This window comes from Bombus fervidus, chromosome 6 (genome assembly GCF_041682495.2).
Source record: "Bombus fervidus isolate BK054 chromosome 6, iyBomFerv1, whole genome shotgun sequence".
Lineage (NCBI taxonomy): Eukaryota > Metazoa > Arthropoda > Insecta > Hymenoptera > Apidae > Bombus > Bombus fervidus.
The window spans coordinates 7,714,211-7,739,413 of NC_091522.1; the positions used below are offsets into that span (position 1 = coordinate 7,714,211).

Sequence of the window (25,203 nt, forward strand, 5' to 3'; positions counted from 1 at the left end):
TCGAGTGCGGAATGGAGCGAGCAGCTTCTTCACCGAGCTATCTACATCGTAGTGGCAGCCAGCGTGATTTAAAGTCGGCCAGCCTCAAAGCACAACTCTGTGCCGCGTCCACCTTTTCGAATGCTCAAGCAGCCAGCCACGACCATTTATTATCCTTTGTCCTGTGTCCTGGCCGGGATAGATAAGTTTGCCGGTTCCCGATCCGCTGTCCCCTACAATCGAACGATCGACTAGCCTCGCGATACACCAGACACCGTGGCCGATCGATTCGAACCGGTGATCGATCATCGCCTCGCCTCGGGACGTTCGTTCATTCTTTACGTCGTGATATTGCTTCCAGCGACACACACAGGCTTTCCTTTCTCGCTTCGGATCGATAAAATTACACGAATTTCAATAGTTTCGTATCTAAATAGGATCCGAGGTGCCGAAAGAAAATCGCTGGAAGCTGTTGCTAACTTTTATTCAGTTTGTTCGAACATTGGCAAATTGGCAAACCTAAATTGTAGACATTCCCTCCTGATATAAAGGGAATTTGTATGATGTTGATTGGTTGTTGTTTATTGTGCTGCTAATGGTGGATTTAAGTTCGTATGTAGTTATGAATGCAACTCATTATCAATTCACCAGTATAGAAATTTTGTTTTAGAATACAATTACCGTTCATAACGAATACCAATCAGTTGATCAAGATTACTGAAATCTTAAATTTTGCTACAGCGAAATCAGATGAATGTCCTTTGCTACCGAACAATAATCCTTAACAATGACACATGATCTCCAGTAAACATATATGATAAATCTTCCTCCATAACACCCGGGCTAGCAATCTCATATTCAACGACATAATCTCCCATAGTGCCACAAATTACTTCACCAACTAAATGATCATTTCGAGTCAACCAAATGCAGCAAATAATTCTATCATCTTCTCGAACGCTGATCTTAAGGATCGAAGACGATAAGAAGCACGCATTAATGAGTCAATGAAATGCTTGTCGCCGAATTAAGCTCGCTCCATGAAACATTGATTCAGGAAGACACGAAGTTATGGTCGTTCGCATAGACGCGGTCTCGCATTTCGAGGCCACAAATTTCGACATGACCCCCGAATTCTACGACGCCGACGTATTATCGCATCTCGCTGGTCATTACGGTTATTATGCCTGTTACGGTTATGATGATTGTTATCGTGGTTATAGTACCCACTGCCATTAAGCTTCTTATTACTAGCGTTTAGTAGACGTAGCACCGCGCCACCAGTTCTGACTCCTTATTACCATCGAGTTATTTAGCCGCAGTCGTATCATCGCGTCTCCCATTTATATTCCACATTTCCCTCAAATTCCACTCATTTCAATTACGCGGTGCAAATCGTTCACCATTATCGATTTTAATATCATCGATTGTTGGAGAATACGAGGCTAATAGATTGATATTGCTAGGCCAATCGGTCTTCAATTGTGATTAACAGCACCAATTTTTGGAAAATATACTCTCAACAGCCTGATACTGGTAGGTCGATCGGTCGTTATTATCAATTAATAGCATCGATTTTTGAAAGATATGAGGCTAATAGATTGATATTTGTAGGCCAACCGATTGCCAATTTTGATTCATCGCGTCGATTTTCAAAAGATATACGTTTAATAGATTGATATTTCTATGTCGTTCGTTCGCCATTATCGATAAATAATGCCCGTTTTTGGAAGATTAACGGTTAACAGATTGGTAGGTCGGTCGGTCGCCATTAACGGTCGCGTTTGTTCAATTTCAGAGGAACGCTGCTTCCACGTTATTTCTCCTTTTCGTTGTCGTTATATTGCGTCGGCGATCATTAGACCGATGTAATAAAATCGCTATGATTTTATCGGTAATAATATACCGTTGAATACAGCTGGCATCAAAACGCAATTACAGTTCGTTGCATGAAACTTATTTACGCCAGGTATTTCGTTTATTAATTCATTACACCTCGGGCAACATCATTTTACCGTTCGTCGAGCAGTATACCTAACCAATACTGCCGTATTTTCTTGCTTTCACTTTATACCTTGCGAATAATGCGAGTTATCCCAGAGAAATATGTGGTCAGCCATTAGTTCTACAGTGGCTTGCGAAAATATTTGAATACTTACCATAGAAGATTTTTACGATCTTTTATATCATGTGTGTTTGGAACATTTTGGAATTTCATTACTACCATAATGAGTAAACTTATACTTATAATCAGAAAATGTATACAGACGGCATAAAATATTTACTGTAAAACATAGATTTAGTAAAAAATTAATATACAGCTTCAACGACGATCTTAAGCGTATCATAAATCTTACAGATAGTCCCACTGAATATGCAAGCTTATTAACATAATGGATGATTGACTGCTTAAATACTTTTGTAATTTCTATGAAACGTATAAGCTTAGGCCATAAATGCCCTATAGCTTTTACATATATATTTAGATTTATTTCAAATCTTATCAATATGATAATGATATTCTTATCACGCTATCAATAAAGTTCCAAAGTATTTTAAACATATAACGTACATAATATACTCGTATTCATAAAAGGTGTCTGCAAGTCTTCGAATATTTTCATGAAGACATTTCTGTGTAGGTACATATTAAGTGCAAACTGTTAAAGCAAAAATGACGCTATTCTGGGACTAGGTACATATATTTTGTTATAATTTAATTTATAAGCACTTTCGTAAGGAAGTAAGAGTTAAATCATCGCTAAGTATTTACGCATATTTTTCATACCAGGAATAAATTGTGCTTTGACCGGTCTTCCATAATTAACAGACCCGTTATTCCGAACGGAAAGTGGTAATTTCGAGGAAAAATGACCCCGTCGATACGAGTGCTCGTTATTCATCGAATTATGACCATTTTAACATACTGGTTGACAGATAATGAACAGCTGATTTCGCGTAATTGTTCATTAATCAGTAGGTCGAATGTACATAAATTTCAACGGAGTACTCGTCGACGCGCTTCCAATTTCAGTAGATCATTGTAAAATATAGATCGTCATGATCTAATGAAAACAGTAATTAATTTGATCACCGCGAACGATACTTGAAATAACTGTTTGGATAATTTATAGAACCTCTTCTCTTGTTTCGATCGATTAAAGCCCTTTTTTCTGTACGTCTTACACGTATGTGAAGTACTCGCTGTGAATAATAGATTTTACATTACATATGCTAGTTAAGAGCGTTTAGGTATTTATTTAAAACAATAAATGCGCGACCAAAGAAAGAAAGCCTAATATGATATAGAAGCGCAAAATAAAAATAATTATATTTATATTAAATGCTTGAAATTATAGTGTAGTAGTAAAAAATGTATCTGTGTGTATAGAAGTAGAAGAATAGAAGGATTCATATTTGTAAACTGAGACTTTAAAAGTTTTATAAAAATTTATAATAATATAATAAGTAACAAAGTATTTATTTATTATTAAAGAGCTGACCACAAATCCTTCGTATGCGTTCGCAAAATGTTTTTACCGGTGAAAATCTACCTCATATTTTCTACCATATTTATATAATTATAATATATATCAGTATGAAGATTTTAGAAAATTCCAAAAACTATAACTAAAGGTAATCTTATGAAATAAAGCATTATTCGTTTATTTATAGCAACAAATTTTACTAAGATAATATGAAATCCTAATATCCCATTACAACATTAATAAGTTCATTTTGAAACAACAAAATCATATTTATTTTGCCGAAGGAAATGGACATTTCATATCACATGATATGCAAAATCAGAATTCCTTTTCAATCCATGTCGCTCACCGTCGAACTAGCGACGTGGAATGTCACTCGGCATACTAGCACCAAAAGCGTGACAAACGAAAGCAGCAGAATTTTCGCGCTAGTCATGTATAAAAAGTACCCAACACAGGCAAGCAGGCGACTATCGAGTGAACCGACGATCGATAACTATCGTTTCCCGTGATTTACACCAAGCCACGCGTATCACATACGTAATCTTCACTTGTCTTGCAGCAGAACATCCTCGAGAGTTAGATAAAAATGCCGCATACACACTTTGAATGCGAAACGTCGCGTTCTTGTGCAGTTTCGCGTAAAACATTCTTCGCTACGTGACATCATGACGTCGACGAGAAACGAAACGTTTCGAGAAGATACTACGTATGAAGATTTTTTTATCGACAACGAGCATTATCTGGAATAATTTGATGACTACAGGCAATAAATCACATTTTTCATTTCTTATAAAGAAACAAATTTAAAACTCGATACATTCTTAATCAATGTCAAAATTGTGTTGTCAGTTGATTTTAGAGCTAAACACTGTTTCAGTTTTCTGTCTTAATAATTGTCTTAATATTAAATTTCAACTTATCAGCTATTTTTAAAAGATTATTTCCATGCCCATATTAAAACTCTTGTGATTAATTATATTTCTCTTATTGCAATGTATTTGTAGTGTGTATTTCATAGCGTTTCTTTAATAATGCCTTTAAAACCATATAAAAAATCTATGCAGTTCAGTCGTTAATTGAGTAATATTCCTTGTCAGTGGGGAATAACTCGTTGAGCTCTTACTTAAAAAACATCGAGATAGCGCGTTAGAATATGAAAAAAGAGAAAAAAATCGTTTTAATAAATTTCGTAAATGGCGAACGGACCGGAAGTTGTTCTCTGTCGTGAATTTTCAGTTTGAATTAACGACGGTGTAAATCTGCCCCGTGGATTTTATTGGTGCGGCAGGAGCACTGCCGCACTATGATAATAAAGATGCTATGCGGTAATAAAGAGCAATTAAGTTCGTTTTTATTTCACCTTTTTTATTCATCTCCGAAGCTGTTCTATATCGAGAAACGTTATATCACGTGCACAATGCTTCGCAACAAGGTTGATCAGAGAGAAAAATAGAAACTGAACGGGCTACAAATGGAAAAGCAAATTTTCGACAAATGAGGAGTTTTTAAACTGAAAACCAAACGTATCGAAACAGAAAAAAATTTCTTTTTCTTTTTCATTCGTTGAACTCGGTTTTTCTTGATGCTAAATTAACATTTGAAAAACAATTTTCTATTAATCAACGCAAGTTAATTCACCGTTTAATTTATTCGCAAACAAACGCGATAGTGTTTATTTTCTATTCTTGTTTTACCTTTTTATGTACTGCCTTTTATTTTCTCTATAAGTTCATCAATCGACAATATCAACACGACGCGTGACTCGTGTCCAATCTATCTGTTTCGATTCGACGAAATTTAATAGCATCACTACGGTTCATTGGCTGTGCTTCGTTAATCAAATTTCTCAACGATTAAAATGTCATTAATTTTGTTTATCCTTAATCGCGAACTGCGTCAATGGATCAGTCCAATAGTTTCTTGAGGAGATCAGCAGGATCTCGTTGGAGGGTCAGTTACATGATACAAATGAAAATAAATACCTAACTTCCAGACTGTTCCTGTCGCCGTATACACAACATTCTATTCAGAGAACGTTGAAATACTCCTATAATCACGCGGTATTCGTCATAATTAATTTCTACGCTGTCCGCTCTTTTGTGTGGTCCGCTTGCAATATCGTCCTCATACTTTCATCCGGCGACTTTTTTCAAAAGTTTTAAATTACCGCACACCTAGCTCGTTAAAAGACCGATCTGCAGTCATTCCTTTTAAAAAAACATCGCTTGCTCATTCTCGTGGCAATTAACTCCTTGTCTCTTTGATATTAGTTGGCTCGAATCAAACCGTTTAACGCGTTCATACGAACCGCTAATTATCGTTCGATTTTCATCCCAGTGAATGATGACGTTGCACGATATTGCCTATGTAATGAGTATCGAGCGGTATTTACTTGACACTGGACTGAAACGAGCGATCAGCGCCGAGAAAGTGTTCGCTCGTGAACAAACGATTGATAATTTCATTGTTTATAAAGGGGATCGAGTTTTAATACTGTTCGGCCCGCAGGAAAAATCGAGGGAGAAAATTATTCGATAGGTTTATCAACGATGAAAGTTTGATTAAATGTTCTGTAATACCAGTCTCTTTCTCGCTTGGCTTGTTTCTCGAACGTGATCCGAGATTATTTCCTAGATTACGGGAATATAGTGTCGTATATGAATTACATACATGTATATTTACTTTTTAGGATTGCTGTGATATTATTATTCAATTTCCAAGAATACCGACGCTCCATAAAATCATGTATTAACTATCGCGTCCTATCGATAGAGATTGGCCACTCGATCACAGAGCAATTATTTCCCTTCTGAGTCGTTTATCGATTACTAGTACAATGGTTAACACGTGCAGCTGACAAGGGAACAACGCAACACCATTTTTCCGTCCGTCCCGTGGCTCTGCAGAATATCACAGAAAACATTTCGTCCAATCAACTGACATACTAAAATTTTGCTGAAAAATATCGCACGTTCTTAAACTTTTGATTAATATTGAAAATTGAGTACCATGGAGAACAACAGGTTTCATAAACTGCACATTATACTCTTAAATAAAAACGCACACGCTAGACGTGTTAAACTACATATGTTGCTGTTTGATTGTGGTTTCGCGTGTTTTCGGTCGTACAAGATCGACTTGTTTTGCTCAGATCCTCGCGATAAATATACGATTACGTCGCGGCTGGCTAACGAGCAACGTTGCAGAACGATTAAAAATCAATGGCCGGAAGGGTTGTTGCTCAACACCGCGACAAATCTTCATCCCTGTTCGGTGGCGAACACTAACCACCCGCGGGCGTAGCGTCGGACACGGAAACCAGGGGGCGGGAACAATGCCCAGCGTGGACCTCGAGCGTCTGAACAAATACCGTCTCTAATTTACATTTTAATGGATCTAAATTGAAATCTGCTAGACACGGCCGAGATAAATTGTACCGAGGTTACACAGGCTATTTACTTTTTATCACTTATTGCTGACTGGCGGGCAGCGTTCACTCTGCTGTGTCTGTTCGCGCGCGGAGCAAATTGCGAATTGCTAATTATTCCCGGGATCGTTTAAAGTATAAATTGGGGAACGATGGTTATTACTGTTTATTCGAGACTGAAAATGGTAATTTGATGCGAAGAATCCTCCGTTGGACAGAAATATTTATGTATTGTTGAAACTTCACGATAGGGCACGTAGTTGTAATAAATAGATATAGCTAACAGGTATAATAGTAGATGCAATATTCAGTTGACGTTCGCATAATTTTCTGATTCTGTGCAATGACGTGCAATACAGTGTTTATGTTCATTCGAATATGAAATATCACGAAATGTCTACGTTTTGATATGCAGAATATGAAATTACGAGTTTAGATGTACATATTTAACTTAAGATTCATATATCAAATAGCAAAGCTCCAATTAAAATTAAAAATTGATTATATTACGGTCATATATTTGTTTTAATACTTCTAATATTTCAGTGTTACATTTAACATATTTCGTGCTATTAACTTTGTTTTATCCATTAAACAATTTCAACGTGCCAACAGTGGTCTACTATAATTTAGTCATTACATAGTTTAGTATGCATTAATATTCAATGAGTTTTGACAGCGTTCTAGCAATTTATCAATAATCTACAGGAAGTTCGAGGAGGCATTCAATGTTTAACAAGTTCCTACCTTGCGCGTTTTGATGAATTTAAATAACTGACAAGCTAGATTATTATAAGTTCTTAATATAATTCCTATGTAATGTTTATAGACTTTTAAGATGTCAATCTTAAAGTCAAATCAATCACAGGTCTGGTTTCAACTTTTAATAGATTTTAATTACTACGTTAGATAGTTAAAAATCTCTAAACACTTGGATAAGAATAAAAAAAAATAAAGAATGAAGAATTTCTTCAGATACAAAAAAGTCAGCTGTGCTTGTGTCTAGAGTTAATATCATCTGTAATTACTGATTCTTAAAATTGAAAGTAACCCAACAAGAGGAATTATACGACTAAGATATTCGCGTGATTTTAATTGCAATTAAAAATGGACGGCAAGCCTGAGTAAACATAACTTTTAGATCCCAAGAACATAATAAGGCGACTCGACTTATATACATACATCGCGATTACTCAACCAGGTCAGCGATGCTTCGAAGAAGCTCGACTAACCGTGGACAACGATAAATTGCTAATTACTTTGGAATGGTTCTCTCTCTCTCTCTCTCTCTCTTCTCATCGTCAACTACGGCGAAAGCGCAGGAAATCTCTTCTGCCTTGGCTGAACGTTTTTCACGGGAATTGGATAAAGGTAAGCGAACGCGATATTTTCGAACGCGTTTAAAACGTCAAGACAAATTATAAATAATTTCTCAAGCTACGTGTGGTGTATTAGTTAAGCAGCATAATTATTTTTTATTTATAATACAACGTTTATTAATATTAGTACATTTTTTATTAGATATTGCAACGAGAAATAAAATAACAGCAAAATTGGGAAACAAATGTAATATAAAAAGACTATAAAAGCTCAAAAATAAATAAATTTGTTGTCTCTATTAAGCATTAATAAATTTTTTTACAAAGAAAAAATTTGTTATAATACTCAACTTTAAATGCACAATTTTTCAAAGCATGATAAGATACGTTTTGAACTTTTCAATTTCTATAAGATTTGTTGAATCTGTGCAAAGTGTTTCTTGCCAAATATATGACCATATATTTATATATAATATTATATTATATATATTAATGTATAATAATAAATATAATATGTTCGGACACATTACTATGGTTATACATCGTCCATAAGTGTTGGGACACCTGCTGGTCCCATATAAAACGTAATAATTGACCCAATTTATTACAAAGGCGATTATTCGGGTAGAAGCATGTATTTAGGCAAAATAACGATTCCAAATACGCAACAGAAATTTGTAAAAGTTATTTGCAACTATTGTGGGAAAATAATCAATTAAGAATTACAATTGATGTCCACGATACTTTAATTTAAATTTCATCGAGAAAATTTTAAGTGAATTATATAGTAAATTCAGGGCAGTCTGCTAAAAGTTAAACGTGACTCTTGCAATCAGTCAAGGAATGTATAAAATCAAAGGATAATAAATACAGTAGACAATCTACTGATGTTACGTGAGCGTACAAATTCATCAGTGTTTGAAGGAAACCAACTTGTTTCTGTTATTTATAACATAATTGATCATATATATTAATTGTACACATAAGCTTTATCTACCCCACGATTTTAATTGAAATACTAATCCTAAAGAGTTTAATAAATCTCAAATGATTTCTTTCTTTCTCTCAAAGATTTATTTTAGCGAGTGTTCTATTATTTCTAAACAGAGGTATATGTATCTCAAAGCTAAACCAATTAACAAGCATAATGATAGTATCGACCACTGTTGCAACCCTTACAGTTCTGTCTGCCTCAGGAAAATCTGAAGCACGTTGTTCATCACCTAACAGACCATATTAATCCTCGAATCCTATTCACAACGGTCTCATTTCTGCGATTCTTTTTTTCCCCAAGCAGCATCCACTCGAAACAGATCGTGCCTTCCAAGATGCATCGAAAAGCATTTTATATGCACGCCGCATAAACAAGATATCCGTCTTCATTTTACCGTAACGCAAGAAACAACGTTATTTATGAGCTGACCTGATAAATGCACGCTACGAAGAAGAATACGGCCTCGAGCTAACGAATTTTCCAATTACAACGAGCAATTCGAGAGAACGACCGCGGCGAACTCCGAACAGATATCCATGGAATAATTTCTGGATGCAGCATACACAGAACATCGGACTCTTTTATCCCTCATTTCTGATCGCGCCGTGAATCATTTTCTAGACGCATCCACCGAATAATTGCGAGGCGAACCGTGGACGAGTAGAGCTACAAATTGCCCCTGTATTACGAGTAATTTATAATTATAAGGCCCAGCGAACAATCTGCGCCGATGTTTTTCGCCGTGCAACCTGTTATTTCGCGCTCGACTAAATATTCCTAGGACGCGGCGGGAAAGGAAATAGTTGCTGAAACTAACCGAGACTATCTTGCCTTCGTTCCTGTACGTATGTCATGGGTGAAAAGGAGCGAAAGGATGCACACCCTCGTTCGTAAATATCTGGATACGCTATAATATCGTATAAAATGTGATAATCGTTGTAGATGATTAATGGCCATTTATCTTGAGAAAGTACAACAGGAGTTTGTAAAAAGGTACCTGAGAGAAGAAAATGATGAATTAAAATTTATTGAAAAGATTTAGAATGAATTAGGTGAAAACTTGATAGTAGTAATAGACAATTTCGAATAATCGTGAGATTTGCTCTCGAAATTGTTTTAATTTCAACTGTCTTTCAATAATATGTATTTGAACATGTATCTCTGAGATGTAATAAGAAAATTCGTATTTCTGATGCAATTAATGATATTGATTTAATGAAATCAGAAACTGTTTGAAATATTATTTTCATAAAGATTTATCCCACTACAAAATATAAGCTAAATAAAGATTACTTAGTTTCATACGTAAACAACGAAATAATTTTATTTCATTTTTAACTAATGAGATAATTTGTAGGGAGATCATTTGCTCGTTCAAATAAAATTAACGCGTAATCATTTCAAAATAACATTTAGTTAAATAAAATAATGTGTTATTTAAACATTTATGTCTCAAATATTTTCTTTACATAATTTTACTCAAGAATAAATGAGAATGTGCGTTGTTTGGATAATAAAATTCAAATGTATCACTCGATCGAATAATTTTCTGGTGATTCAATGCGGTTCGATATCAGTCAACTCGATACTTGATGATTAAGGAATGATAGGATACAATCAAGTAAGCAGGATAAATCGTTTATTCGCGATGATAACGCACAGTGAATGATGTCAGCATTACAGGAATAAAAGAAGAGAAACTATTAAGTATGTCTTGGGTTGGTATATGTGGCGTAAGATTACGTATGATGATATCGTATCGGAAGGATTGATGACTTTCGTTATGTGTTGCGATAACTTGTTGAACACACTTTTGCACAGTTCTTCCTCGGTCTAAAGACTATGCTGAACGTTTTTCATCGGTAATTACAGAAGATAAAGTAATTCAGCAATCTCGACTAGTGTTTTTTTCACCTTTGTCGAAGAGATCTGTCGGACGTCCATGTGCAATCTTCAATTTGTCATGCCGCTCTTAATGCGCTATCTTATTAGAGAAACCAGAAAGTAGATGTACTCGACTTGATTGAGTTATACACGTTGTTTCGTATGAAAAATATTGTTACGCGTCGTGAGTTCACTTGCACTTTGACTGCGCCTCGATTATTCTATTCTGCTCTGTCTTATGAGATAAATCATCCAGAACATGCATCCAAATCATCCAAATCATCCAAAATACTTGAAAATTTAAGCTTCTCTTGACACTGTTCTCCACATTAAATAGGAATATTTAAGAAATATTTGAAGGTAAATAAGAACAATACTATCCTCTCCACGAAAAAAGACTTTAAAATATCCACGAAAATTATTTGAACACTACCGTAACAAACTTTTATGAATACACAGGCTCCATAATACTTTTATAAACCTAGTTTCACGTTATTGTATATTAGAAAGAATCAAACAAAGAACAGGATGTTTCTCATCTGAAACTTTCATCAGTAAGAAAAGACGAAATTTCTTGCGATGCACAGTACTTTCTTGGCGCAAACTAGGGAAAAATAGGGATCTTGCGACACGATATGTCGATTCTATGCATCCATCTCCGGAGAATTTTATTCCCCTGCCCCTGGTCCTCTGTTACATGCCATTGAGAGAAAAGTTGAGAAAGAAAGAATATTGAGAGACGATCGGTGATATTGCACAAATCGCGCCTCCAGCTATTCTGGGACAACACGTACGGCGATTTCGTCTTTTTCCTTCCGTCCCGTACAATCCGAATCACAGAAATCCGTGCAGACTACTCAAACCTTCGGGATATTCTCTTTGCGCGAACAACTACAAAGAGGATCGGTCTCTTACGTGCATTAATGCAGGAACGTGATCGAGGAAATCGAACGAGGGACCTGTGTTCCGAGTAAACACACAGTCACACGTATATACGAGTCAAGTATTCTTTGGTATACCTTAAAATCTTGAATTTATACATTGTGGTGGTAAATTCATGGTACAATAAAAGTCAGGATGATTCTATGCCACAAAATAAAAAGGAAATTGAGAACTATAAATTGACTACATTCAAAGCTTTATTTTGGAGAAAATCGAGTTTGTAAATTCAACGTCATTAATTTTATTCGTGTTGTTTGTGAGATCCATATAGGGAGGAATGGAAAAGGTAGAGGCATCGAGACCTTTTTGTCAGTTAACAGTCAGTCAATGAGTGAAGAAATGAAAGGAAGTACCGTTAAGTGGAAGGCTGAAGTCTGTGATTACTCTAACGATCCCTCCTGATAATTGGTTTTCAGCAAAATTAAAGAGAGAGAGCAAGATCTTTTGAGGATTATCACCGACAGGAAACGAGACATCAGTAGCGTTACGGTAATGGTAATTATTTCTATGAAAATGCTACGTGCTAAGTATCCATCCTATAGACGACCTCTTGCTCTTCTTACAGATTCGACCGTGTAAAAAAATAAAGAAAAAGTTCCATCTTCTCTGTGTCCATTCTAGAAACAAAAAAACGAGATACCGTTCGTCTTTCTTAAACATAAAAGATTCTAGTACATTGTATCTTGACGCGGATCGTTATAGACCTTTGCTAAAAAGGGAGAAAAAAAGCAGATTCACGGATAAAACATGCTCGATAAAGCGAGCAGTGGCAGTTCCTTCGTTTCATAATACCCACGCTTTTTTATTTTCTTCGTTTATGAAAACAGCAAACTTGATGAAAAGAACAACTTTATCGCGCGTTAACAGTAGCGCTTCACACTTTCAGCGATCAATATACTCGATTCGATGTATTGGCTCAATTGATTATTCTGTGTAATATAAAAAGCATTTATATCCATAAAATATAAGAAACGAAGAGGAATAGAGTATTATAATAACGATGCCCGATAATACGATGCATAAATTATGCAAACATTCGTAGTCCACTCATAAGGATTGAATAGCAATGCTATAAATTTTATTCGTGATTTTACGATTTTAAAACCACTGTGCGTCACTCGGCGTCGTCGAATGCGCATGTCGTTGAAAGTTCCATTATACCAGGGACAGTGTAATCTAGAACGTTCCCTCGTTGATTCAAACATCGATGGAAGACAATCTACGCTTCTGCAGCCTTGGTGCAGCCTTGGTACACCCTGTTATCGATTCCTTCTCGCTCACTTATCGATAATTTCCCACCCTTTTGGCCCGGACGCTTATCGATTCTGATCACGGGCGCACCTCTGAGCCCATCGAAAAGCACAGAGAAAATTTGAGAGACGATAAACGAGGCGAACCCGTGAAAATTAGTTTATACGCATAACTCGCGTGCCTGACATGACAGTTCCAATTTCAGAGATAGGTTCTGTCGTGGAAAGGAGTGGCTGATTTCGGTATGGAGAGAGTGGGAAAGTTGAACGTAACTGGAGTCGTGTCCAGCATTAATTGCATTCTCATTTAATTAAAAGACTCACCAGAGAGGTGATGAGGTAACTGTGATAGTCGCTCATCATTCCTATTTGCTGAGCCTGCTTCAACACGTCGTAAATCCTCTCGGTAGAGCAATCCAGTACAATGTGCGACTCGGCCGAGTTTTTTATCTGTTTTAGCAACGGCCTGAAACAGAAGGTAAAATGTAGGTTAGTATATGTGTGAAGGTGACGAAGGCGAAACCATAACACGTCTCCCGCGCTTCGTGGGCGGATATTTTTTCGCTAATTTTGCTATTAATACTGAAATTGTATGGTGGAATGTAACGTATACCAATACTTCTGAAAATAATATTAGCGTGTTACTGGATATATTCTTCGTACTGTTAATATTCGACATCACTTTCCCATATCGGATCTTTTCGTTGCAACATGTGTTGAATTTTGATTGTATCGCAAGAAGATGTTCATATTTTGAATTTTCAATAAAGCTTCGTATATTCATATAATTCGTATGCGAAAAATTGGCACTGTGTGTAGCACGGATTAAAGTCACTGAAATCCTTTAGGTATATCGGACTTATAGTGAAATTTTTAGGTACGCGACTTCCTCGGTTTTAAGAGTCGCACGAGATCTTCGCGAAAGCAGTCCCTGGTGCTTTCACGCCATCTCCTTTTTTACGAACTTGGAAATATTACGGTCGTTTCATGTAATTTTCGAACATGATGTTTTCGAGAAAGCGATGCTAGTACGGTAATTCTGCGGAAGCGACTGTAGTTGATAGAATATTCTATTGTGCTCTCGTCCCTGTAAAATAAATCTTGTACATTACAGGCAGAGAAACGTTTCATCTTTGCATAAATCACCATAAAGGTTCCTTTTTTTGCCTGATCCTTGATGCTCAAGAAAGTTTTAAGGAACATCATATTTTCTATGACCAATCGAGTCAAATAAAACAGCGAATATGTATTATGAGAATCAAAAAATGAATAGTTATGAATGAAAAATCATGTCTTTCGAATGAAAAAATCATAAAATTCAATTTTGTAATAATTAATGCTATTTTCATATTGCCACTCTTTATACAAATTCACTTACAATTAGATTTTCTGTCATTAGAATTTCAGTACCATTAAGTTGATTGGGAAGTTCTGTCGTCAGATTTCGTTTGAATATTTGCTATTTTATTTGAAGCTTCTCATAAGCCATATTTTCATCACCAAGATATAAAATATATATAAAAAAAGGTAATATTATCGGAGAAATTACATGTTATTGATCTATTAATTGTTTTACAACTATATGCATGTTAAATGGTGCATTCTGTGCGAATTATTGGAGCTAGCCTTAACAGCCATTATCATATGGAACAGTAATTTATATCGTTAATACACATGGTTGAATTTGTTATCTTGATACATGTAACGAAATGATAGTAACAAACATATATAGTTCCATCTAGTAAAATTATATTAATATCATAATGAATAACACTGGAAGAGAAACTTCAGAGATATTTCATTAATTTTCCATCATAAAATAAACAAACTTTCAAGCAAACCATGTTTCGCATTCTCAACAGATTATAATAAATAATTTTCAAGAAGCAACAGCGCGTGTACTCCCGAGCCGGACATCTTGTACTTCACAAAACTTTGTAGATTGTTTATCGGATAAAAAATGAGAAGACGAGGAAGGAGGAAAGTATAAAATGAAGGACAAAGAGGAACATCGGATTAGATACTTGATTGCGAATCGTGAAAATAACCATTCCGACAATGCAGTTCGCACGCATTCTGTTGGCGGTCCACCCGTTCCCACGAGGACGAAATAACTTCCGATTCCGGAGCTACGTTCCATGTACTTTTGATCAAAATTTCATAACACGAGCATCCTCTTCCCGGCCTTCCGCTCGCCTCCACTCATTCAACATGCACGATAATGCGAATCTCCTTATGCGCCCGGCGCAACTTGGACTGCTGCTCATTGCGCGAATTTTTCATGGGCCTTTACATAATTCAGCGGAAAGTCTCTTTCGTGTGCGTCGTTCCGGTGCTCCAACGCAGCTATTCTTACGATGGCCGACAATCGAGCCAGGTAGCTTTCGTCAAATCTTCCGTACAAATATGAAAACTGAAGACAGTGTACAGAAAACATCTCATTACAGGTAAAACGAAGGAAAAAGAAAGAGTTGGACGTAGCCAAGTATAAAAGTACCCTTTGACTTCAAAAAGGAAAAGTTCGCCACCTTCTTAGAATCACATACAGTAGATTCCGTAAGTTATCTGGACACGTTGGTCAGTTTGTAGTAACAGTATGCGAATGTTACCAAAGAGTATAAATTATGAATTAGACCACTTACTCTTTTTTCATGGAATCATCATCATATACCTTGATATTTATTATACGTACTGCCGCGTACATTTGTTGTTTAGATACCACTGCACCGGTTGTATTAACATCGCAAGTATTTCTATCTTTATAAAACACTTTTCAATCTGTTCTATAATTATAGAATTAAGGAATTTGAAAATAAGAAACTTGTCAAATAACAAACTAATTTTACGGTTTAACAAAAGTATCACTTATGTGCGTTCGAAAACTAATTTAATCTTACCACAATATTTTATTGCGCGCGTGTATAACGATTATAACGAATAAAACGTTCGAGCCAGTTAGCTTTCGTCGAGTCTTCCATATAACAACGAAAACTAGAAACAATGTGCAGAAACATTGTGTTAGAAACCGAACAACGTAAACGGCAAAAGTTAGGCGCAGGTGAGTATAAAAGCGTAGCATTTATGATGTGGAAACCGTACGATGAAGAATACTTCATGATTGGTTGAATTTATGGGAGTGTATCGCGAGGCAATGTAGAGTGGTAAGTAAGCAAGATCTAACGAGTTGAAATGTAACGACCCTCCAGTTTTACCGGCCAAACTGCTCCATTGTGCGATTCGCGACCTATTAATACGGCCATTAAGAAGTTTGAATAGGAATGATAAATCAGACTGGAGAGGCTTCTTTGTTCATTGGTGTTCGTCCCTCGCGTAATCTCGTAAGACTCGAGGAACTGCGGTAAAAGCTGGCGACATTATGCTGGCTGATTTAAAAGCAGCCTGAATTTGTATTACATCGTTCTTAATTATTTTTACTGAATATATGGGCAAGGAAACTTGTTGGAAGTTATTTAGTGTTCGTGTATTCGCAGATTGTAGATTTAGCAATGCAAATGACCCTACGTGATATATTATCTGGTTTTTGTATGTATATAGTCTTTATTGAAATAGGTAAGGAATTTTTTAGTAAATGTATTTTGTAATCTATTTTTCTTTTGCATAGTAGTTCTAATATGGACACGTTAATGATTCATTTGCTTTATATTTATATGTTTCAAAATATTCACGTTTTAAGATTCGTCGTAGCAATTCAAGCAAATTGCTTATTAGTGTAATTGGGTTGTTAAATTAGGAAATTCGTACATTGTTTCTATTTTATTTATTATATTCATTGTTAGATGATAGCCAGTTTACAAAATGTTATATATTTTGCAAATAACTCCATAAAGTTATGAATAAACAATATTTGTCGATTAACATTTTCATGGAAGATTTTTTATTCAAGCATTATTCCAGAATAAATATTACGTAGAACATGTTCCGTACAAATGTATTCTTTAGAATATATTTTGCATTGCAGATACAATACTAGTTTATATATTAATCCTAGTTCTCGGAGCAGACACAAAAGTTTCAAAAGCTTTGTTAAAATTCTTTACTATTATTCACGTGAATTCGATTGTCCTGAGATACCTGAAGGCTTCAAAAAACATAAAAGAGTTAAGGGGAAGAGGAATTTTCAAGCAGATACTGTAATAACATTACTAAAGAGAATTCAAACGTAGTTGTGACATGATGCGAAATACATAATGTATTTTGTTATAACATTTGACTACAAATTTGGTACAACTACATGTGGGAATTGTTTATTTTACATTAAAATCCCAATATGAATACTTGTATCAATAGAAGCACGGTATTGAATACGCATGCACGGTTCTGATTAATATTCCACCAAGTTGAATAATTATTATATAAATAAATAATTTGCTCGATGTATCTGCGTACCCTATTTTATCATGAATCCAAAATAAATATTCCTGTAATTCCATAAACCTGTACGATTCTAAAGTGGATTTCCAAAAATCCAAGTTTAATATGCTGCCAGATAATTCCTATGTTATGAATTATTTCTTGATATCGTAAGTCAACAGCTTTTAACGAGTTTAATTACGATTTACATTAATACCAAACTTCTCATATATTTTACGTTCTAAATTCATACTTCGCCAACCCTTCCTTATGACATCTCAGTTATTCATCAAATCACGATTTTGAATCTGCTAAATCCTCCCAACGAACACACCCCAAATTCCTTTTCTGACTAGATAAACCCTTTACAATTCGCTATAACCAACCCCAAACAGAAGGAAACCCTGAGTAACATTTTCAACCCTTTACACGTCAAGATTCTATCTCTAAACCCTGACACCCTATCAGAAGATTAATCAAATTATAAATAAGTCCATCTTTAAAATTTTTCACAGTAGCTAAAAATAATTGGTACTTTATTTTCAAGCTACAAAATACTTTCCATTCCTCAACATTTTCTTGAGCTACTTTATGTAATATAATTATTAATAATATATATTAATAATAATTGTTATTATTATAATTATTTATGTAATATCTAGGTTTTATAACCAAATTATTTTTTAACATATAGTAGATATTGTAAGTAGTAATAATATTATCAATAGAAGACACGTGAAACACTTTAGTGATGATACTATATACCAGGTATGTAAATATGAAACCAGAATTTTTGTATAGAAAATACACGTTTATTGTATGAAAATGATTAAAAATATTTTATTCGACGTATTGCCCATCGCTAGCTATACATTTTTCCCACCTGTCTGGCAACTGGTGGATGCCACGCCAAAAAAACTGTCGCTTTTTTTAGGTAAACCAGTCATCGAGCCATTTTCGTTCATTTTCGTAAGAAGTGAAGTGCTGGTCAGAAAGTGCGTGTCCCATCGAAGCAAATAAATAGTAATCGGACGGAGCCAAGTTTGGTGAGTAAACCGCGTGCGTAAGTATTTCCCAACTGAACGCTTCAATCGTTTCCTTGACCGGTTTTGCTGTATGTGATGGTGCATTGTCATGAAGCAAAATTACCTTGTGTTGTCTTTTTTGATATTCTGGTCGTTTTTTACTCAAAGCTTGATACAAATCGATTATTTGTTATCGGTAGCGCTCAGTATTAACGGTTTCGCCAGGTTTTAACAGCTCATAATAGATCATACCCTTCTGATCCCACCAAACACAGAGCATTGTCTTCCGTCCATAGCGATTTGGTCTTGTAGTCGATGTCGGTGGTTCGCCTGGAGCTATCCATGATCTTTTACGCTTAGGATTCTCAAAATATATCCACTTTTCATTGCCAGTCACAATTCGGTGGAGAAATGACTTTCTTTTGTATCTGGCGAGCAGCATTTCGCAAGTGGTTTTTCGGTTTTCCTGCTGTCTTTCGTTCAGTTCATGTGGAACCCATTTTCCCACCTTCTGGATCTTTCCCATGGCTTTCAAACGTATGGAGACGGCTTCTCGTGTCAAGTTTAATTGATCAGCGAGTTGTTGTTGCGTTTGAGCGTCATCCTCATCCAACGATGCTTACAATTCTCTGTCTTGAAACTTTTTCGCTGGTCTTCCACGTTCTTCGTTCCTCGCGTCAAAATTGCCACTCCTGAGTTTTTTAAACCACTCAAAGCACTGTGATTTATCAAGAGCATGCTCACCGTAAGCTTCGACAAGCATTCGATGCGATTCTGCAGCAGTTTTCTTCAAATGGTAACAGAAAATCAATGCTGTCTACAAATCGTAGTTTCCAGGCACAAAATTCGACATGTTCAACGCTATTACAAACTATGCTGTTGTATGAAACTTGTATTGTTCTGAGTCGAAAATGTTTGTGAGATGTCAACAAAGACTTTTGGCATCAATGACGCAGTTTAGTGATAACTACATTATCAGCTAGGGCCATCTATAGGCAAATTCCGGTGTCATACTTACAGACCTGATATAATATAAGAAACAATGTGTAGAAACAATATTAATATCTTTAATCATATTTAATCATACCTATAATCATATTCTAGGGCGACAATAGGAAATTTTCACAACTCCAGGGTCCAACCTACGAGCAATCATTCAACAATTACGAATATTCCTTGTGTCTGGAGCATCGTTTGCCATTGTCCACTATCGCGTAAATCTTATCTTATTTCACCGTTCTGGAGGAGCAACTAGACGCTGTAAAGCATGGCTGAAGCAATTCTTCTTGAATCGTGCATCGTGAACCAGCGTATCAATTTGGTCAGTTGAAGCACCACGATGTAGCAGTGTAACTTTAAAAACGCACGTCCACCTTATGACACGGTGTTCGTTTAAATATCGCCCATAACTACGTGCGTTTCGACTATGTGCTTCGTGCTTTTATTTCAAAAGCAGTTTCGCGCTTCCTGGGCAGTGGATATCTTCGTAGAGTCACGGTGGCGCCAAGAAAATGCGCTTAGACGATTTTTACGCGCGACGGGATTACCTCGTTGATGGTGCCAAATATCCGAAGCTCAGCTAAACAGTACACAACGGTTCGTTTCGCTTTACAACGCGTCGTAAAGCAGCCAGGAGCCAGCCTCGCGATCCTCGAAGCCGATCGATCGTTTCCACGCTGCTGAGAACTTTTACGTAGTCATCGAAGACGCAGGGTAGGTAATCCAAGATCGAGAACACCGACAGCCGAGCTTATTCCGCGCAATACTCAGGAACAAGAAGGTATAAAGTTTGCATTGAGAATGATAAGGAATCGATATGAGTTTACAGAGGAACGAACCAGGTTTCCTAGCGCACCTGTTCGCGCACTGGTTTCTCCTTTTTCTATCCTCATCGTCGTTCCTCCTGTCGTCAGTTCTCCTTTCGATCCGGATCTCCTCGCCTCTGTCGTTCTTCCCTTTAACTTAATGCTATCATCGAGGCTTTATTCTGGAAAGGTTCGAGCGGTTCTGGTACCGAGCGTAAGCCGACCAACGTCTCTTATATTTCTTTCTCTTCTGCTTCCATCGTTCTGTCGCTTTCTACTTCTCTTCTCTTCTCCCTTTTTTTTCGTTCGTTCTCTTACTACTTCGCTCGGCTCGTCAGCGTTGTAGATGACTTTCCAGATATCTTTCGAGATAGTCGTTCTCTCGGGAGGATAGGCTGCGACCGAAAGATACCGCTAAGAAATTGTTGGTGACAAGCCCAGTCTTACGGAATTTTTTAATCTTAAAAGAAAGAAAGAAAGTTCGACGCCTGCATCTCTTGCTGAACTCTCCAGTCGGTCGTGGAAAGGATCAGATAAGAGATAGATGAAGGAATAATGGTTACAACGGTAATCAACGTGCCCGTTACAGTGTGACTAATGAAGTACGTGGTTATGAGTTAAGATTAATGATTAGATAGAGGAATGTAGTGACGTAAGTTACAAGTCTTCTTGGCGGCAGAATCACATTACAAACAGAGATTTAAAAATTGTGTAAAACAAGTGCTAAGCGTCCACTACAGACAGTGGAGCGTATAAGCGGAAGTCATAAAAAGATTCTAATACGATGTTTAATAAAATGTTTTCCATGAGACAATTGCCGCTTCTTTACTACCTTTATTAGTGTAATTTAAATTGTTGTTTAGATTTTAGCAATACAGTTTTACAATTTTATTAATTAAAATTTTGCTCTTCGAGCAATGACAAGGAAACACTACTAGGAGCAGTGCAAAGATGCACGTTTGCGAACAAAAAGCATTTACGACTGTAGGTGTACTTTACGAGTACAGTAGATACCATATTTCAACGAGAGAATAACTTGGTTAGAGCTGCTTTAAATTTACGGTAAGGATGCTATATTATAACATATATGGATGATGGTTCCAAACATTTCAGCGAGAAGATTTAACTCCTTATGCTTGTAATAATTCTGTATATTTACAATTAAAACTCTGATAGTACTTATGAGTATTTCTTTCGTAGTATTTTATATATGTATGTATTTATGATAACCTGATAGTAAAAAATATTTGTATGTACTATATGTGTCAGATGAGCAGTCTTCAATTACCTGTAATAAAGAAAATAATAAAAAATAAGAATGACAAATAAGAATATTTAAAAAAAACTTCTAGAAAGACGACTACAAGATTATATCGTAAAGTAATCTATGTAATAATAAACGTCATTTATAATGAATTATAGCTTCTAATTACAATCGAAGTTTCTTGTAAACCCAATATTTTATCGTCTATAAAACTGGAAGCCTACTACCTTTAAAAATTGATTAAACGTATGTAAATCAACTTCTAGTAGCTTTAAACGCGTTACATCTCGCGCGAATTCAAATTAATCTACTACAGTACGAGTTACAACTCGCATCGACTAATTCTGACGCTGAACTTCTTTCAACGTACAGAATTTGCACAAAATTTGCATCAGCATACTCCGAACATACATCAACTCATTGGAACTCGTTTCAGGAGCCATTCTATGTACAACTGACGTGAATTCATTGCAATCCTTTCAAGCTCTTAATAGCAATGTCTTGCGTTGTAAATCTAAGCATCGAGTGGTTTGCTCTCGAGATTCTGTGCGTCTCAATAACAATCGTTTTGCTTGCAATTTGCCATACCATCACGCCCGCGGCTCGCAACTTTAATTGTTCTAACGTTATTTACACGCGGTGAATTATTCACAAGCCGCTACATTTCAACCGCACGTCAACACACGAAACGACGGTGGGTTAATATAGTCCGTATCAAACGGACTAATGGACACTGGTCTGAACCGTGGCGAAATTAGGCCACGCAACTCACCCGACAATTCCAAATTCATTTTACAGTTCTGCTAAACTTCCATCGCTACGGGGGAGGAAGTTAAATTTCATGCGCCGTTATCCTAGAAATTGAGCGGTTCATAACAAAAACACCTGTCAAATTTTTCCATATTTTATACAATGAAAATTTATCGCAATACATTGTGGAATCGATGTTATATAAAATTGGTTGGTAATTACGGCTTCGTAATTTAATTAACTCCTTAATCTATTAACCATATCATCTTTGATATGAAGGAAATGAAAGTCTCGAAAAATAAATCAGTTTCCCTTAGAGCAGTGCTAGTTCTTGCCAGATTTGTTTTATGACAAATAAAACGAGATGTAACAAGATAAGGAATCTTTAAAGAAGAAAGATTATTATGTCCAAGGATTGGTAACCAGAGCGATGAGCTGACTCGCCTTTCTCGGTTTGCAAGTTCGGCAAGATCAGCAGCATTCTTGGCAACCAAATCCACCCAATAAGTTTCTACCTATTTTTTTCACGAATTGAAGGAATATTTTATTCTGATAATAATCCAGGAATAAGAATCTTTTGTAGAAGGGAAATGACAAGAAATAATTGTAAGTGTAAATACATTACGTGTATAGTAGTTTATTGTAATATAATATTCTTTCGCTTTCTTGGAAAAAGACAAACCTGGACAATGATTCGAAAACAATCATTCGAGAGAATCGTAGGACGGACTTCCTCCACTTCTTTTCTTGTCTTTGAGGAGAATCTTCCTGCGTCAGCCCTAACTTTCCGCCAGCTTTTACAATCGATATTCGTTGATAGAAAGAAAAACTTTAAGAAAACCTGGCGTTTCTTTAGGAAAATGGATAGCGCAATTTTACGTAATGGAAGACGCCGGAGTGGGGGTAACATTTAATCGCATTCGATTGTCGACCAAACGTGATATACGATTCGTCGCGGCCACATTTAAACTTTTTCTCTCTTGCTACCATCCTTTTTTAAATGCGGTCTCAACGACTCTGGAACTCGGCCATAAGTACATATACCACCGTAAATTCACGTGCTCTAAGCGAATGTCCACTAATGCACACTGTTCAGAGGTAGGTAGAACTACTCGAGAATTTTGGAATGTGTAATATACAAGATAAGGGCTACGATAAAGTAAATTTTATTTGTTTTTCTTTATCCAGGCAAATCGCCTAAAATAGAATTTTCTGTGATACAATATTAGTATATATAGTGTATATATATATATATATATTAGTATTAGGTAAAATACATTATGCACGATAAGTGTACTATTATACGGATTATGAGTAAAAATTCTACTGCTTTATAAAAAATGGAATTGATCGAATATTGTGACTCAATATTTGCAAAAATCTCCATCGACGTAGAACAAATTTTGATAAATAAAAAACAATTTTATATTTTTCTGTATAGAAATATTGTATGTTTAGATTTTTTAATAGAAGCCATCAGATGGAACAAACGATTAACTTGACAATGAAACTATCAACAAGTCTATTTTTTTTATGAAACGTTTTAGGCAAAATGTCACGAGGGGAATACGATAACTGATAACGATTGAATTTGGACCTCGGGTAAAAGCTTTACTTTTGCAACTATGATAATATGTCATATGTGAATGAGATACACGTATAGCAGTTTTCACACGTAGTTTATCTTAAATAAGTAAAAAATCATATATAAAAAGTGTATACTGAAATTGTTAAATTTATTTAATTTATTTCTACACTGTATCATTGAAGGAAATTTTCTTCCTTTTATGGCCAAATAATCTATTTGAGTTGCTTACAAAGTCAAATTATTCTGTACACATTCTCGGCCACATTATTTAATTTGAAGATAAAATTTGACAAACTAACAAAGGCATAAAATATGGCGGTGTTCACATAAATAGAGAACATTTTTATACCAAGCAGATAAATTAGATTAATTAAATAACAAATAGAATTTTGAAAGCCGTTCTATGTTTATGATACTTCAAAGTACAAGAAGTGGATTTTTAAATCTTATATTACAGAAAAAAGGATAGAAATAAAACGTTTTATTGTATAATTGGCTGAATTTAAGTTATATAAAGAATTTCTTTACTCCTTCAAATTCTGTTGAAAACTTGAAAAATATTGAATGCTTCGAGTAGCCTGAAATTCAATAGGTAAAGATGGCACTATTTCCTGATGCGGTATATTACGTCGTTAACACGTCGCGTCGAAACGTTCAGTGTCGAAGAACACTTCGGATTGTATACGAAATGAGTAACGGGTAAATAAAATACGACACAGAGTCGGTCTTTCCACTCGAATTGTTTAATTTCGAATGATCAGATGTCTAACAGTTCCGCGGTTTGGCATTGATCTGGTGGCTAGTTGAAGCGTTCCGACGCCCTCTTGAGACGGACACGAGGACCCAGACTTAACTATGAGGACTTGGAGGAAGCGCGTAACGTAATCGAGCTTAATTATATCAAGGGCAAAGACTCTCGGCAGGAAGGAAGTGGAAATCCTTCGATATTTAGCGAAAACTTTTCCACGGTGTGGGAGGATTCCTTTAAAAAAGGCGAACCGGCGGACGAAGTCTGATCGAATCGATTTAGAAACCGATTCACAGAGTTCTTCTTGAGGACCGTCTACTTGGCTGAATGCGGCGGAATCATTTCAAGGAAGTTGCTCTTTATATC

General features: G+C 35.9%; 1 protein-coding gene across 1 annotated transcript in view; it reads right to left on the minus strand.

The window, feature by feature from the left end:
- Kair1d (Kainate-type ionotropic glutamate receptor subunit 1D) overlaps positions 1 to 25,203 on the minus strand; it is a 227,897-nt gene that overhangs the window by 42,343 nt on the left and 160,351 nt on the right. The window contains exon 6 of the mRNA XM_072006141.1: positions 13,611 to 13,752. Coding sequence (XP_071862242.1) covers positions 13,611 to 13,752 — 142 coding nt within the window. The remainder of the gene's footprint in view (positions 1 to 13,610; positions 13,753 to 25,203) is intronic.